An 18063-nucleotide genomic window follows, 5' to 3' on the forward strand; every position below is an offset into this window, starting at 1 on the left:
TAGTTAAGATTGTGTTTCTTCACAGATGTTGTCCATAACATTCTCACAGAATCCGTCACCGTTGTCATATCTTTTGTTCTGAATTTCCCTGCCACTCAGCGTGCGTATTACTTGCCTGATGCTGTTTCGTCCCACTGTGCTGCCATTTTCTCTCACCGAGGTGTCACACAGAGTCACTTTGCACCGGATCCGGTTGAAGAGCCGTCGGAACTGACTCTGATACTGTTCATTCAATATCCCATACACCACAGGATTCAAGGCGGCATTAGCGTAGGTTATAATGAACACAGTTGTCAGCTGGTACGATTGAATGATCTGGTTCTCGTAGTCGGCCGTGTAGGCCAAGATGAAAACAGTCACGGGACCCCACATGAGTACAAAGAGGACTACCATAGCGATCAGCATCCGTAGGACGCGAGCCTCCTTGTGGACATGGGCCGCAGCTCGAACTGAGCTGATACGGGTCCTGGGAGCCGATTCCATGTGGTTTCGCATCCGCTGGACGCTGGAGGAGAACTTCTTCATGATGGCCCGATAGTTCCTCGTGATGATGGTCAGTGGAATGATGAACACCAGGAAGATGTTGATGCATGCGTAAATCAACAACATGTAATGAGGACCAGGTGCATCCACTGAACAGACGATCACTCTCCGGAGGACATTCTTGGACTTGTCCTTGATTGCAGATTCAACCGTCCTGAAGAACACTGCAAGAGGACTGGTGAAAAATATGGCTCCGATCCACACCAGCACCACACGGACCAGTGTGCCTTTGAGTGTAGATCGCCGGCCTGGCAGCTTGACGATTGTTTGGTAGCGATCGACGCTGATCAGAACCATAGTCCACGCACAGACAATGCCACTCATGAACTCGATGGCTGTCGCTAAGTGGCAAAGTGCGTCACCAACCACCCAGTCGCCTGTCACCTGCGTTGTCATTACCAGGGGGACCAAGATGGAAAAGGTAAGGTTAGACACAGCCAAGTTGGTAATAAAGAGATTGGTCACTTGGCGAATGGCCTTGAAACGGACGAAGAAGGAGATGACCAGGGTGTTGCCGCCCAAGGACATGACGAATAGGAACCCCAGGATGATGTTGACGAGGATGTGGCTGTCTTTCCAAGCTCTGTCAAACTCGGAGAAGAACGTGAAGAAAGTCTTGTTGGTTTCGTGTTCCACAACATAAGATATGCCCATTTTTTTTACTTTAGACATCAAAATCTGCAAGAAGACAGGTCACAAGAAACTAACGATTAATAGATGTCCGCCTTCGCACCTTTCCTCAACCTGTAGATGTTAACTGATGGTACTCCGTCTAAAGAGACACCAGTCTTCGAAATTAGCACCGATTTTCGGTAAAGTCAGGTAATCTATTTGTTCAAAAGATATTCTAGAGCGAGAGAGAGTGGATCACAGAATTCATCTTTTAAGTCTTGAGGCAGAGATATTGATTGGATTCTGTCAATATTAACCTCAGATGAGTCATGCCATTTACACAATTTCTCAATCTGTACTTTTGGTATTTCTGTCCTTCTGTCTTTTCTCAAATCTGTGTCTGAATTAGCTGTAGTTTCTTATTACCACCCCTATAGTTTTTAATGAGTCAGGTCGGTATTTCAACAACGCATGCTCAGGACAAGGCTATTCGGCATAGCTAGGCGCTCGCGCGATAGTCTGTCCTATCAGCGCAGCCATAAAGACCTCGGCTTTTTGAAATGCCGAACTGGTGCATACTGTATCTACATCAAGTCCAAGTCATTGTCACGCATGGAGTAAGCACTTATCCAGTTTACTTCAGTTGCAAACGCCTGCATTTTTTTTTTATAAAGACAAGCCACTAAAAGCATTCACTCGTCTTGAAGTACTTCTTGGTGAAGCGTCGATGGTGACGGAGGAAGAAGATGTACATTAGAATTAGTTTGAATTGTTGACTTTGGTTTGATAAACGGGACTTGCCTTGTCACCCCACAATACTCTGAAGAGCTCTAAGTTCGACCATTTCTTTCTGAGTTCGAGCGGCTGTGGACTGAACATTCCAGGGCAGTAGTGAATAGTTTTATTTATCGGTGACCCGTATGCCTGGTAGAAATGACTCCTTAGATGGTAAAAAATTGCACGGTACCCTGAAATCATTTCACATTTTACTAACCCAACCAGAACGTACAAAAGAAATGAAAGAAATCATTCAGTACACGTCAAAGGCTGCTTATAATGCGAGGTCTCAGTTTCAATGTATTTTTGTTCACAAGGCGTTCCACTCCCATTAAAATGATTTTCGAAATAAAAACTTCAGATTCTTGGATTTCAATCTTTACACGTTCTCCTTTTATGATTGCTGTGCTTCTCCGCATGGCAATGTTGATGGGAGGGCGCCATAATGTGCATTTCGTTTGTTTTGTACATGCACAAAACTTCAACAACGATTTTATGTCTCACGGCCACAGTCAAAACGCCAAGGAGATGGCCATAATACTCTCTATCTCCAGCGATTTTCGCCCCAGCCCCTGATCTGTCTCGGTCGTGAAACTATTAGATTGGAAACGAGCATCTCTCCCAAATCTAGGCGTCGCTGAGACGAGCACGTTTGGTAAACTCTTCCTCACTTTTCCATTTTTATGGAATCTCATTCGTAAAAAAGCACGTGATTGTTTGGAATGCTTTGAGTAACCCTCTGGGTTATCGTTGACTCGGGCCAGCACAAGGTAATTATATCAAACTGCGTAACCAGTCTGGTTCGTTTTCTCTTCACCGAAATGGTCCAAGGTCCCTTCTGACGTCATAACGCTCTGTGTTTTTGCCTTGCAGTCGCGCGATGCGGAAAACCATAACTTCATACGTATACGCCCGGGTGCATTTTTTTTTACAAAATTAGAGTATATAGAATGGTTGCATTGTTTCTTTCCAAAATGGCTTTGTTACGTATAGCGGTACATGAAACAACTATCCAACGAATTTTTCATATCTATAAGGCTTAGTATAGAAGCCCAAATAGTTAAATTTTGGAGGAAAAATGCTGGTCATTTAGTCTCTTTTATTTCTGTTAAACACTCCTAGTTAAGCAGAGTGATTTAAACCTAGTGTTGGCACCGTTCTATTACTGAAAAGCCTACAACCAGGACGACCTATGTCAGAGCACACCAAACAGCGATGGACTTGTTTTTCCTCTCGTTACCGGACCTACATCCGACCCTGGGGAAAGAGCGAGCCTCGTGTTATTTTGAGACATTTTAGCAGTCAATTTTCCGCGTAGTCTTTGGACCCCTGACGTCAGATATATTTCCCTCTGAAGGAGAGTGTTTTGCAGGGCCCCACTTGAGATATCTTGGCAACTGGTGAAATGTCGCTTTCATCCGCCTGGCTTGCCACATATGTAACTTCCCGAAGTGCCGTCCAGGGAAAATGCACATGTTGTTTGTACTCTATAGCGAAAGATATTTATATCAACTACTTGTGGGCATTGCATTGGCGTGTACCATCTTTGCTGCGTTGCTTAAAGGGGCCACTGATTGCATTTTCCCTGGTTTTTAACAGAAATTCAGGTTTTTGCGTACATAGCATTATAGAATTATATAGAATTATTGGAGGACGTGCGTGTGCTCTTGCATAAAATCATTGAAGTGTATTTTTTTTTACAGTACATAAGCAATCCTTCCTTGCTATTTGATTTCTTTTTGGCAGTTTTGTAGGGAAGGGTTAAATCACTGGCCTGCAGGACCCTTGTGAATCTTTGAGGAAACACGGAGCAATCCAGATTCAGATTTGGAACAAAAACATGCAGTTTATTCGGAGGAATTGTGGGTTGAGAACCCAATCCATTCCAACCAGGACTCGTTGGAAGCTGAAACAGAGGTAAACATCTCTGTAGGCTCAAGCAGTGCAGCTTAATTTTGAAAGCATTCACGAACTCGACGGTCATGGAGGACCCCGGCTACATTATGCATAATGATCAGCTCTCCTTAGCTTGGCATAGAACAAACCCAGGAAGGCCGAGTCCATTTAACCTACTGGACGCGCTTTGATTGACTGCCTGAAAATGCAGTATCATGACCGGCAACTCTTTCTGATGTCACGCACCTGAACCCTTCCCACGAATGAGCTACATAATTGAGTTACCACTCCAAAATAGAAGAGTCAATCAAAATAAACACTATCTTGAAGGCTGATAGGGCGAAAAGCATTTGAATTGTTAATTATTGTTTATCAGAATTGCCCTTCCAGTACGCCAAATCTTCGGCATCGATTCACCTGCCGAAATTATTGTAGAATTCTTATTATTTCTGAATAGTAATGATGCGGTGTTTGGAATAATGAAACATTTCAAGAGCCGCGCCCGTGTCTGTGCTCCAGCTGTCTTCATGAAATTTTCAGAGGAAATAAATATCGTTAAATTTCTCTGATTCTGCCTGAATGACTCCTTATTTTAACTACCATTCATTGTTCTTCAAAACATTAAATGCCACGGTCATTTGCAAACCACGCCGAGTCCGTTTTGACCTCTAAAGCAAGCACTGTTGTGCCTGGATTAATTTGTGAGTTTCCTGTTCCGCAACTAAGTTCAGCAAGCATGAAAAGAAACAAATTAAAGCAAAAATTCGTAGCTTCGTTGGATTGCGGACCGGCAAGAATGAATCATGCTCCGTATGTGCGTGCACATTCACTCACTTGCAAGTAGATTCCCCGGTTTCTATGTACTTAACCAATTAATCGTAACGGTACTGTTACTGGTTTTCCAATGGGATCGACGCCAATGGGATCTACGCCATTGTCAATCGGACGTTTATAACTGCTGGAGGTTACTTGGATCTGATCTAATCAATTATAACTACACAGTTTATTTAGAGAGTACTTCAAGAACACAGTTGTGCTTGCTTTTTGTAATTCATGACAGACGAGTAAATAGTTTCCTTTCCCTGCACAGACGGAATTTAGTTCAAAGAGTCATACGCTCTAGTTTAATTTTACTTAACTGAAGGGAATGTATATTTCGAAGAATAGACAGCCATTTTGAATAATGCACAAATATAACTACGTATAACGTTTCATTCAACCTGTATTTGAGGTGGTTGATATTATTGAAAATCACCGATTGTAAACTTTCATTTTAATTTTTTGACATCATAATTCGTGCAGCTAGATTTTCCCATACTTCATGTACGGTTTGATATCATTTTGAGCCCAAATGGCAAATTCAAACGGGCCAAAAATGATTCCGAATATAGGAAGTCGCAGGTGGCTTTACCGTGCTCGAGTTTATCTTATTCGTGGTTTTCAACATGCAAACTTTCAAGATGTACTGATTGATGTTTGGCATTAAGTCAGACATGATATTACCTTTGGAGTTAGAGAACTAAGCAAAGTCCATAACCGAATGACCCATTTGATAAGATGAGTAGTATTGAAGAGCATTAAATGTCTGATAAGCAAATTTGTGTGAAGTTCCGCTAAAAGAAGAGAGCTCGTCTGTAAACAGTTTTCATTGCTAAGCATTTTCAGATAATGACCTTAACTGTGAAGTATACTGTACATGTACACTGCGTAAACGTGTAGTGACATAGACTCGTCAGGCGGCTCTTGGGCCCAGTTACCACATTAAAAGGCTGATGTACCTTACTATACCAAAGAGCTAATTGAAGCTAGAACGAACTGAGCGTGTACTTATTCATTATGTTTGAGTGACTTGTAATTTGACACTGCTTTAAGCGCGCAAATCACAGAAAAGTTTGGTCAAGTGAAGCAAGGGAACCGTACCCCACAAATCATTAATATAGCACAATAATTGCAAGAGCTTTTGCACTCACCAAACAGGAAGGAAATGTAGTCACCAACCACTAGCGACAGCATGAAGGTAGGAAACAAGAAGACAGGATCGTTTCGCAGTTGCGGTTACAGAAAGATGTACCAGCGGCGAAGTATAGGATGCGAAGCTTGCATCCTCCCTGCATTGACGTAAGTGCTTTTACGGAACTTGATAGTCAATGTATCATCGTGGAATGAAATAAGAGGTTATGTTATCACGCCACTGCATTTTTGTATGTAGACGAATCAGAGGGATAGTCTTGGCTCAAGACGTTGTTAAATCGATTCCCTGCAAGAGGGCGCTCATGTCACCAACCACCTGCGTTAGCTGACGCCAGAGGCGGAGATTCTAACTGGATCCATAAGTTCTGTACACGAGTACTTCTTGCTCACTGACGATGAAAAGAGGGCGGACCAACTGTCAAAAACCACTGGTGCCGCACACTCAATGTCCACCCGCGCTAAAACGCAAAAGATTTACGAAATAGAGCCTGAAATAGAGCCTGAAAGTTAGGCCTGAAGGTCTCGCAGCGAGCTTTGGAACCCTCGGGCTGTCCGCCTTTTGGGATTTTACATGGGCCGTCCTGTCACGTTCGATAATTTTTGGAAGAATGATTCCCAACTCAAACCACCCCATAAAACACTCATATTTACATTTTAGCTTTGTTTTCCTCAAGTAATATTTCAGAAAAGTCATCTGGAGATGGGTAAAAAACGAATTTCAGTAACGACCTTTCACTTCCGGTGGTATCGTAACCACGTCCCCTTGTTCATGCACGTTTGTTTTCACTCCTCGGGCCGGGCTTCTGTGGAAACGAGATTGTACAACGTTGCAAAGATTTACCTACCTGCAATCGATGGGTTCCGGATTCCAGTGAGTTGACATGACGCAGTTCTTGTCAGCAAGGGTGAGATAAAATATTAGAATCCTTCGTAAAGGTAGACTACTGCTTAAAATTTATTACTTTATAAATTATAAAAGTGTATAAAATATTTTTATCTGTTTTATTTCAGCATTTAACGACTGACGACTGTAAAATTCCAAACCGTAAATGTTCCTCTGGGTATGAGACTTCCGCATGCACTGTACACTGTACGTGTGTTAATAGAATTTCGAAAGTGATAGGTCAATTTTTGAAGGATATTTCTCTTTTAGGTCAGGTGATTTTTCAGTTTGTATAAACTGATATACTTGCAAATATCTTCCAAAGCCGTCTTTCTAAGATGGATTTTTTGGAGTAACTTAACGAAAAAAATGTTCTAAATTGTACAATTTGTGCACTTATTTTTCCCATCCAAGGGTTTCGGAAGCGCGCCATCAGGGGTCAACTTTCAAGCTCTATTACTGGGAGCTCCTGCTGGGAATGCGTACGAACATAAATGCCTACCAAAATCGTGATGTTGTTTGGTGAACGCACCCTTCTCGCTGGCACACGCACGAAGTCATTACAATGCGATTTTTTTAATGGCTTGAACAGACGCCTCAAATACATAATCCTTCAATATCAAGTCTTCTATCGACCAAAGACGCACTTAAAGGGAAAGAAAGTCTGGACGACGTTCGAAAGTTCTGTCTTTTTTTCTTTATCACTCATAATCAGCGTAGCAAATCTTTCAGTATTGAAACGCGTAAGCTGCTTTTCCATGCGTTTTTTTCTTCATGCAACATAACAATAGGCTTACACTTTTTTAAAAGATATTTTCAACCATGCCATTAATGCTTACACAATGTTTCATAAAAGGCGTATGAGATTTAAAAAGTGTTTTTGGTGTGATGAATGTGGTAAATTAGTGTGAAGTATGCCGAAAGGTTACTGATCATAATTAGAACCTTTATGTAAAGGTTAACATTTTGAACAATTAATTTACAATAAAATCTTGACAATGTAACATTCTATATAGGCCTATATGTGTCTATTTATGTGCGTGTTAATTGTGCATACTGAGAGTAATGCTAACATATACTGAGTTGCTTCTTAATGTCATTGGTAGTGTAAATACTCGTAGAATTATTACCCAAGAAGGATTCCCTCAAATCTGTAATTGCAGTCTTGTGTTAGTGTTTGTCTTGGGATGTTGGTCGTGGGTCGTATTTAGCATAAATGTGACGTCATAAATACTGCGTTTGAGTTATTTATTGTACGTGTAATATTGAAGTTTCAAAATTGCATCTTCGTATACAGACAAAGAAAATCCTACATACATCACAATATGTTACTTATCAGAGGCATCACAATGACCGAACTTATTTGATATTTAAATAAACAACCCCTTGTACTTTTCACATTACATCTCATGACGTCACTGCTTTACTAGCCACATACAGCAAGAGGGCGCTAAATCTACTCGTAGCTGGGTCAGATGTACTCGGCCATGACTGGAAATAACGCGTATCTATGGGAAATATGATTTTCCAGCTAAAGACGCCAAAAGGCAAGCGTGTATACATGTAATTGTTTTGAGCCCCATTAGATTTCACTTGAAATGCAATACAATACGTGTGTTTTACCACACTGACATGGCAAACAGTATCAAGTTGATTTTATAAGTTAGTTTACGATTTATATGTGTAAATAAACTTTAAACTGGATTCAAAATGAGGCACAAGTGAACCTGATGGTAGTAAAGACAAGTACAGGTTATAAAAAGCAAATCTTAAACGGTATCGATGTTATATACGATCATACATGTACGATTAGACTCTTTGCAGACGTTGAAGTGGTGGTTAGCTTCGATATCAGTTCTTCGGATGTTTCGAGTTCAAGCATAGACTTCGTGCGATACAAATCACTACAACTAAGCGCAACGCCGCTTGGTGTGAGTGAATGACAAGAAGTTTGATTGACATGTACAATACTGGTATAGGGATGAATTTGAAAGCCTGTTGGTGTACCTGTGGGTAAATTTAACATCCAATGCAGTCCCAGAATCGATTACCAAGACGACGAACCTTTGCTTGGACTAGGGCAATGCACATAGATATCACAGCCAGACCAAAAAGCGCGTAGACCATGCAAACGAAGAATGCATCTTCCTTGTACAGCATCATAGGAACGTAGTCCCCAAATCCGATTGTTGTCAGGGTGATGAAAGTGAAGTAGAGAGCTTCTCCATAGGACCAATCCTCGATGCCTGCCATCAAGAATGCTCCCGCGCACATGTAGCCCGTTATGATAGCTACAACGAGTAACACCGGAGCTTCCAATTCGTCTTCCACGCTGGATGTTACCCCATGGCCCGCCTCCACTCCATGCTGGGTCGTCACCACAGACAGCTCAGCCATCGACCCATCCTTCTCGGCCTTCTCCTCCTGAACCTCTTTTGCCTGGCTTGTCTTGCGCTTGGAGGACGACTTGGCGGCTTCATAGGACTCGCTCTTGCGCCTGGTCCCACAGGGGCACATAGCCCGCTTAATGGGCTGCCCTAGATGAAGAATCTTGCAGAGAGTCAAGATAAGACGGGCCAGGAAGCTACCTATTCCTCCCATGTAGAGCATGGTGAGTGGGATGCCAAATATCGAGTAAATCACGCAGAATACCTTCCCTTCAACGGTCACCGGAACCACGTCACCGTAACCTAAAGAATATCAGGAGAAAAGAGAGATCTCTTCTGCAATATTCTTGTGTCCATAGATAAAATCTTCAAATGCAGACACATCAGTATAAACAAAAAGACGACACTTAGCTTTTTAATAATCATTTACACTCGAATCTTGTGCTATAGGATTACACAACAGTCACATCGGAAGTGGCCCTGGAAAAAGTAGCGCCAGGTAAAATCGATTCAATTTTGTATGTCTTTAGTAACTTAGAACATAATTTTGTAAAAGGCGGGAGAGATAGCGCGAACCCTTTCTCTTTAGCAAAAATGTGTAATCGTTTTAATTGTCTTTAAATGACTGTTTCTCCTCTTTTGAGGGGAGAGGGTTGTAAACAACACAAGCAGATTCCCCACGATCATCATTATTCTTGTCTGTCGATTGTTTGACAAGTCGTGAACCTGGTGTTTGGATATTAAACATAAGCATTAAAAGACACCAGGGACATGTTGATTGATATAACATGATTGGTTCGCCCAATCTCATTAAGAAAAAACAGTCCCTCTAGGACAAAAAATAATTTTCGCAAAACTGCAAAACTGGGTATTTCCCTCAACGAAGTTAGAGCTTTTACGCATCTTCAAAAACTAATGAGCTTGTAACCGATGCCTTGTAAACTTTCGATACCGTGTCTTTAAACTGCAGACAGTAATGCCTGACAAGAGACGCCGTGTTGTCATTACCTCCTGCCGTATTCAATCAATTATGACAAGACATTTGCAACCCATGTGGCATTTAGTCTTGTTACGAGACTCGTTTACCAGACAGGTAATGGCACTCACATCAAGGTAGGTCTCTCACGGGGGCGGGGCCTCGTAGTGCTCAGCCACGCGCCAGTAGGCTTGAGACCGTGGATCTCATTTACAGCGGGGTATAATGACCACCAAATCCGATTACCCACCGCTAACTAAATCGATACTTCGGGCCATTCGTATAAATGGTAACATCAAATAAAGGATTTTCAGGAGAGGAAATTCTACGTGCGTGATGTTGCGTACAGGGGCGCGACATAGGAATGTATGAAAAGGGGTTCATTGTCCTTGAAAGACTTCAGCTTCGTGGATAATTCGAGACAGCCTGATCAAGTGATCATACGTCCTATAAACACTCCTATAGTAAACCTTGAAAGTATTTAAATAAGGAATAAAGTGAAGTAGCGACACTGGTTTTAGGTAATCATTTAGTTACAGGGACACCACTATGAATTTGTTTCAATTGTACGTTTCTCTATACCTCACACAGCACATCAGAAAAAAACATCTTTGGGAACATTGAAAGGCGCATTACATGAAAAAATTAAGCACTTGTATTTAGAATTTGTAATATATGCACCCCAAAAATAAGTTTGAATGTGGTTTGATATTGAGCTGTGTCTGCCATTATCATGTAATGAAATCTCATGACTCTCACTCTCTGTGGGCAGGTGCAGTATACTATTAACGTGAGGGCGCATTTTGTCCAAGAGGTCACTGTTTTGTAGACTCCGAATTTCACGCTACACCATGATGCCATTGCAAAACTGACGCACAACTGACCGTTTGTTCTTACACGTAGATGACGTGTGGTTTTTATCGGGGGTAGGGAAGCTCTGACAGCCCAACTGTGCCTTGATGCAACGTATTTGTGATACGCGTCACGACATTATAATGAAAGTGCAATTTACGTGCCAATGACACACCATTGACTGGCAGAGCAAATGCTCCAGCCTATCAGTCACTGCGAATAGGTTCATGGTTGGAATTTCTTTCGTCCTCTTGAGAAACATTTATCTACCTCTTCAGAATGTTTCTGGTAAAGCCTTCGAAAATGTCACTGGAGTGACTCTTGGTCCGGAATAAACAGTGAAAACGGTGTCGTTAATAACCAGTCAATAGATGGAACATATGTCAAAGGCCTCACCCCAGTGTATCGTTAACAAGGTTACTTATTTATTGTGTGGCGTATTTGCCCCCTCCTATAGTTCGTACGTGACTAATCCTTCTACGAGTGACTAGTGATGTCAAGCAAGATTGGTTTTTATTGTATAGGCCTACCTATATATATATAAAAATGTCTTATCAACCTCGTTCCCACCTTCTGCTTTATCAGAATTTCATGTTTCAGTGGCATAATTTCCCTTGACATTTGATTTGTTAAACTGATTTTATATCGCACAATGTAATGTCCAAAATGCGAATTTTTTTTACTTAGTTCGCAAAAGGCCTTACCTCAACATCAAAATGCATTCCCGAGAGAGAGAGAGAACACACGGTTCTCCGCAATGACTAACCTGCTGTCGATAACTTTAACGCTAAAGGTTTGATGTAAACTAAAGGATATCTTAAGATAACAAATTGGTAGTGTTCATGAATGAGCAGGCATGGTCAGTCAAGAGGAATCGCATTTTTTTTTCTGCTTGTGAACATAAACACGGAAGGTATAAGTGGTAGTCAGGTGCAATGGCTAAAAATGTGATTTGCGTCAGGAAAATAAACTTAATTCTGTGGCGGTAGGGCTGTTACCTATGTTTTTTAGATTCTGTCTAATTTTAAGGGAGATAGTGACAGCCTGAGATACTTTGCAAGATGACGACTGTCATGTATGAAGAAGTCATCTTCCATATGAGAACATATAGTTTGAAGCTTTTATGCTGAAGTTTGTTTTGAACAGGAATGTATAAATATGAACATCGGCATTTCCTCTACCCAAGCCAGACGGAGGATATGACATACGTGAATCCAGATGTAAACTTAATGATCCTACATGCAGCGTTTGCTACGCCGTAGTCAGTGTGATGTTCAACTTCTCATTATTACTACTGCTTTGGACTAAACGAACGCAGTGTACCACATCTAGGTGTTGGCGTGATAGTGCAATGACGCGGGTTACAGGACCTAGCTTTATATATGTTGCTGGCCGAACTGAGCTCTGTGGGTTTCATTAATTCACTAACCGGCACTACCCACAGTCCTTACAGTTACATGTTATTACCGGTCTTGTAAAGAGATTTCTTGCATGTATTCTCTTTACAACAATATCGGTAAACAATATAATTATACATGTACTGTACTTGAAAGTCAAAATTTTCGGAAGAAAATGTAAAAAATTTCAGACAGCAGCAAATTAACACGGTGTTAAAATTCGCTAAGATAAGAGGGAATGAGAATTGTGGAGAATTCAATAGTGACAGCGAAAGGAACTGCATGAATGGTAATCAAAATTAGTGGAATGTGTCTGTATGAAATTCAAAGACTGGCTCCATGACCCTCAGCTTGATGTAGGGCAGCCTTAGAAAACTTGGGCAAAAAGCAGAACGCTACTAGTTCATCAACGGTATGAACGGTCGAGTTCTAACCGTGAGGAGTCCAATCATCTCTTGCTTTGGGGTTGTCCTCGCGAAACAATCGAGGATACTCTGGATGGGATTTGCAGGGGTCGGAAGGTAATGTGGGGAGTAATATGGCCACAATAGTAGGCCACATGACACGACCTTATTCTTCCCAGTTGATCATGACTTCTTGGCCTATTTCTTGCATGCGAAAAACGGGTCACGCATTGCGTGCTAGTGGAGTGCAAATTTATTCAAACCAAGATGACAATGCGTTACATTTGCACCTTTTAGTGTGTCTAACTGATCAGTTTTGTATGTTGCGCTCTTCAACCTTGAGTTCATGTGATTTAACGATTCATCACATCTGATAGATTTTCGAGAACAGGCCACCGTGAATGTGCGAGAGAGGTGCCGTTCGCGAGAGTGATAGTCCCTTCTGATACTGACAATTCCTTAATAACATATTTGCGCCTGAGTTGTTACTCTGCATGTTTCTTCAATCGTGTCTCGCTTGAATGTAATCAAATGACTTTTGTCTATATAGCTTGGAGAATAAGTAACTAGCAGTTTGCTAACTGCGGCAAATTAGAAACTGCCTGCGTGCAAGTTGAAGGTAGACCAACTCGTTTAATTTAATGCTTGACTTGAAATTGCACGGGTGTTCTAAGTGTGACGAATATAGCACATTGTGATGAGAAAAACAGGTGTAAGATATACAGTTTAACATTAATACCCCCACAAAATGATTCCAACTCCAATAACTATTTTCGAAACGAGCAAGTAGCATTAGTGTAACTTTTTTTTATAGAACTACCAGCAATTTCGTTCTGTAAATTTAATCGCAACAACACGTGAACAGCCAAATTCGCCTTGAGCAGAAACACCCCCTCATCACTCAGTTGAAAAGAGCTATGCTGGTCGGGAGTGTCCTGATTTTGCTGGTAGCGACGCGGCCGCTACGTGTGCATTTATAGTCGTTTGTGAACCAGTGAAGTGCAGTTTGACCAAAGGAGCCTCCGTTTCTGGGAAAATTCCGTCCTCTCTTGTTCCAGCTCGGGGCTCGTGTTATTCATTTCACTTCATACAAACTACCGCTTTTGCCCAGTCCTATTTATCAGCCATAATATTTGGCTATACAAGCTAACCCTCACCCAAACTAGCCCCAGTAACAAAGTGCTAACTCTCTATATTTGCCTAGCTCTAAATGGTTTATGGGATGTCCCCTTTAACAACTAAGGCCTTGGTTCTACTGTGGTCTATAAGCTCATTCTGTTTAATAAGACTTCGTTTTGCGTAAAAGTTGCCTAGGATTTCGTGGCTAGGTTGAGCTCTTGCAATCTGTGTGGTCCCATAGTTTTAAGAAAAAGCTCAAAGTAGGGAAGTTTGAATCTCATTTGCGTAACTGCAATCTTTATTTCTAGTAAGTAGCTTAAATGACGCTCGTCAGAAGATATGATATTCAGACGATGGCGGGAGGGCAGGTTGGAATTCCATCGTGTTAATGGGATTTGAATTGAACACGACACAGACGTCTGTGTAACACATAGTTTTTAACTCTGCCTTCTGTGGTATGACTGCCAAGCCAATCTGCACAGATGGTTTCGCAATTTACACCAGCTCATCGTAAGCTATGAGACACTCCGACAATTTTAAATCAACTGGCTATTGGTGGACAGCGCAAAATGTCACTTCACGCAATTCTTGGTAACTGGATGAAAACCCTTTTCTTAGAATGTGCATTAATCATAACCTTTATTCAACAAATATTCGAGCGGGGTTCGCGAGAATAAAACTTAAAGAAGAGTTCAGTTTTGGAATGTTCGAGAAGTTCTCATGGAAAATGTAAATATTCTAATTTTACACATTAAATTCAGAGATCTTTGCGATTTACTTCTGTTATTTCAATCTTACTGCCCCTTTCAACAAATACTCATGTTTACAACCTTTTCTAATTTAAGGGATTGTCATGAACCGAATTCAAATTTTTTGTCGTCACAAATTTCCGGTTACTTTTATAGCTCAACTCGATAACATTATAAAAGGACACGACAAGGGAATGCAGTGTGTATATTTACATAATTATGTCTGTTTATTGTGGATTAATTACCTGCATAGGCCCTTTATTTGTGCAATGGAATTGTGGATGTCCGAACAGACACCGTGTATCAACCACTAGATATATCTCCAAATGTCTTCCACATCGTTAATGAATGTCTCGATTGCAAGTTATTTGCCTCATTAGTCAGATTGCAGTAGGCTGCCTCAACAGTTACTTACATTATAAAATCTAGTTTCAGCAGAGAAATGGGAATGTCTTGAATCACAGCACGTCATGTGAAAATAAACAAGTTTGCTAAAGTACAACTTGGGTATGGAATGCAAGAATATCTTCATGGTGAGTCTGAGAGAGACTATACAACCAATGCTCTGTGCTCGACTGTTTGATCTGCGAAGCTTGAAAATGAATGCACTGAACATTATTGTCAAGACCAAGCTTCAAATCATGTCAGTTCACTCCACATAATGCGCTGTAAATCAATGTACTCTGTTCTCAGAAAATGTCCCATGCGGTTATAAATTCATGTAACCCCGAGCTATAAAGCGGACCGAAATTCAAGAGATCTAGATCACTTCAAAAATACATCAATCCTCATATCCTCCGTAGTTTCACAACATGAAGGGAACATTTCCGTTGACATTTTGGTCTAGACAATATGTTACCGATATTTCTTCCACAGAGCCTCGGGGTTTCGAGTTTTGAAGACTTACGAACTAATTTGGTGCCTGTTTCACAGGTGTGAAAATTCAGTCCAAAGGGAAATACGTTTTGCACTTTCCAACTTTTAAATTAACACCCTTGTCCTTTCCTTTCATCTCGAACAGCTGGTTAGATTCAGATGCCTAAAAAGATATTGTAATGAGACTAAACAATATACCAAAAAAAGAATTCTGTTGTTACGATACCCAAGAGATGGGGCCTGATTGAAATTCATGAAGATATATCTTCCGTGCATTTTGTTGGAGCGACAGCTGAAATGGGTGCTCAAGGAAGAAATCTCTCATGAGCAATGTGTCAATGATTGCTTTCTGTCTCCAAAGAGGCTTCAGTCATAAATGTTTCAGCTCATCAGCATTCCTGACTATAAAAATCCTAAATCCTCCGATTTTAATATGATTTTACATACGCCCTAGGGGGTAAGGGTTAATGTTGTTACCGACGACCTGATCAAAAGGGTTTGATTGGCTGGTACATTATTTCTGTGTGACAATGTTCATTGCGTGTTCACGGTATTCCACTTTGGCTTTTTATGGATCTACATGTAGCGTATACTTCTGCGTCTTACTACCATAACCAGCCCCCATTGAAAAAGAAAATTGATTTTAAAGAAAAAACATATTTCATAATACAAGTTAGAATGTAATATTTCCTATGTGTATGTTTTAAGTAACTGTAACCAAAGTTCTTGCAGAGGGGAAAACCGTGTGTCTTCGGATTTATATCTTTGAGTCATTACGTGCAAGTGAATGCAGAAAACTTTATTTTGATTCTGGGTTTAAAAGCGAATTGTATTCTCCAAAAATCGAGGACGATGAAGCAGTATTCACGAGTACCTGATAGCCCAGAGTTGACTACGTGAAGAGAAGTTTTGAAACGTTTCTAAATAACTCAGATAACAAGAATATTTCATAAACATTCAGATAAGGAATGTGGGGAGTCAACACTTCCTAAGTATAATTTGTTTTTGCAATTTCGAGATAGTTTGCAGCATCTTAAATAGTTACTGCCAGATTCTGAATGATCAGTCTCAAAACAAGGAAATCCATGGCACATTTCGATGCCTCTTCACCCGACACAGCCAAAACAGCTAGGTCATAAAGGGCAAAGTCTTTAAATGCATTGTGAGAGCCTTTAAGTGCTGCAGATGTAAGCAACTGGTCTTTCTCGCCAACATGCAGACAAACAATTTCCAACCTCTTACCTATGGTGGTGATGGTTGTCAAGCAAAAAAGCATGGAACTTGCAAAGGACCAAGCTCGATTACTCTGCACCGCCTGCATCCTTCCAACCTTCCACTCTGGCCTGAGGCTTCGGTCCATCAGCTCGTTCACCACCTCACCAACGTCTTCGTCCGGTGTAGACGTGCCAACAGCTACTGTAGAAGCCTCCTGGATTCCTGGTGCTAATGATGACTCGTTCCTAGAAGGGATTGAATAATCATTCTCCGCCTTTATACTCATCAGCTTTTCTTTCAGCTCGTCTCGTTCCAGGTTGTACATCTCCACGTCGCTATTGCCTGACTCCAGGTAGCTGAAGACGGCAGCACCAAATATCAGGTACCCAAACAACAGAGAGAGAACGATTATATGGGGGATGACGGCGCGGGTGAACCGCTTGACGGCGCTAACAACACCCATGGCCAATCCCTCCTGCTGCAAAATACTACCTCACCTGATACAACGGAACCCACTTTTTGTATGGACATGAAATGATCTGCTTGGCTTTACTTAACCTTCCAAGTGTCTCCGAGGTTGTCACAGTCTCCCATCCCTACGTCATTCAGCCTATAAACGGTGGATCCATACATAGCTCGTTGTGAACAGTCATCCTGGCCGACTGAGGTCGGGTAATGTAATCAACTAGTTAGCTTTGGTGCGCATGTCAGCAAGTCAAACCATCAGAAAAATTAAAAGCATCAGGCACTAACAACTAAAACTGGCAAGCTGCAAGTCCATTTGGAATGAGACCCACTGCTTAAGGAAGGACACTGGCGGGAGGCCAACTGCATGCCTGTAGACAGTTCTCGAGTTGAAGGTACTTATCCCCGCTGTTATGACTTGTCGTAATGGTGCTCTTACCCGACAAATGAACTCGTGAAAGACAATGTCATTTAATAGGTGAACCGTCTATGCCTGTGTGGTTTCCCGCAGAGTTGGATTTCTAGCCGTTAAGTAGCATCGAGACAGCGCATCATCAATGGTCGTCTACTGAAGATAGCTAGAAGTCTCCATCCCTATACGTGCACTTTCCAGCCAGTTATTCGTGCTATGCGTCGTTCATTTTAATAGCGCAGTGCGTCACAGGCCAATGAATGCTGCTCACATTACTGAAATAGTGTGATACGATTTTGTGCGGTCCAGCACTACAACGACCTGCCGTGATCTCTTTAAGTATGAGTACTGACCAGGCTTTATCAAGTTAATGTACGTAGCCGTTCATGCAGATTTCGAGAGGGAAGATTGAACTGCAGGTATAGAAGGCCATAGTCATCTATTCTCGGTTTATATACACGAACTGACATGACTTGCTTTAGCCAATCGGGAAAATTAAACTGGATGGGTTTTCCCACTGACAGTCTCA

At 41.5% G+C, this 18063-nt stretch overlaps 2 protein-coding genes across 2 annotated transcripts; both read right to left on the reverse strand.

Moving 5' to 3' along the window:
* Window positions 1-3: 3 nt before the first annotated feature.
* LOC110973926 (neuropeptide Y receptor type 2-like) lies at window positions 4-6010 on the reverse strand. Its single transcript, XM_022225149.2, has 2 exons — window positions 5799-6010; window positions 4-1221 (listed from the first exon to the last, which is right to left on the reverse strand). Exon 2 carries the CDS (start codon window positions 1213-1215, stop codon window positions 4-6), a length of 1212 nt encoding a protein of 403 aa, XP_022080841.2. The 5' UTR covers window positions 1216-1221; window positions 5799-6010.
* A 1354-nt stretch (window positions 6011-7364) lies between these two features.
* LOC110973846 (TWiK family of potassium channels protein 7-like) lies at window positions 7365-17835 on the reverse strand. The gene is made up of 2 exons (XM_022224997.2): window positions 16685-17835; window positions 7365-9372 (listed from the first exon to the last, which is right to left on the reverse strand). The coding sequence occupies exons 1-2, from the start codon at window positions 17118-17120 to the stop codon at window positions 8702-8704; spliced, it is 1107 nt and encodes a 368-aa protein (XP_022080689.2). The 5' UTR covers window positions 17121-17835; the 3' UTR covers window positions 7365-8701.
* Between the last annotated feature and the right edge of the window lie 228 nt (window positions 17836-18063).

This window comes from Acanthaster planci, linkage group LG13 (genome assembly GCF_054643075.1).
Source record: "Acanthaster planci isolate LZ-2023a linkage group LG13, COTS_SCS, whole genome shotgun sequence".
In the NCBI taxonomy this organism is placed as follows: domain Eukaryota; kingdom Metazoa; phylum Echinodermata; class Asteroidea; order Valvatida; family Acanthasteridae; genus Acanthaster; species Acanthaster planci.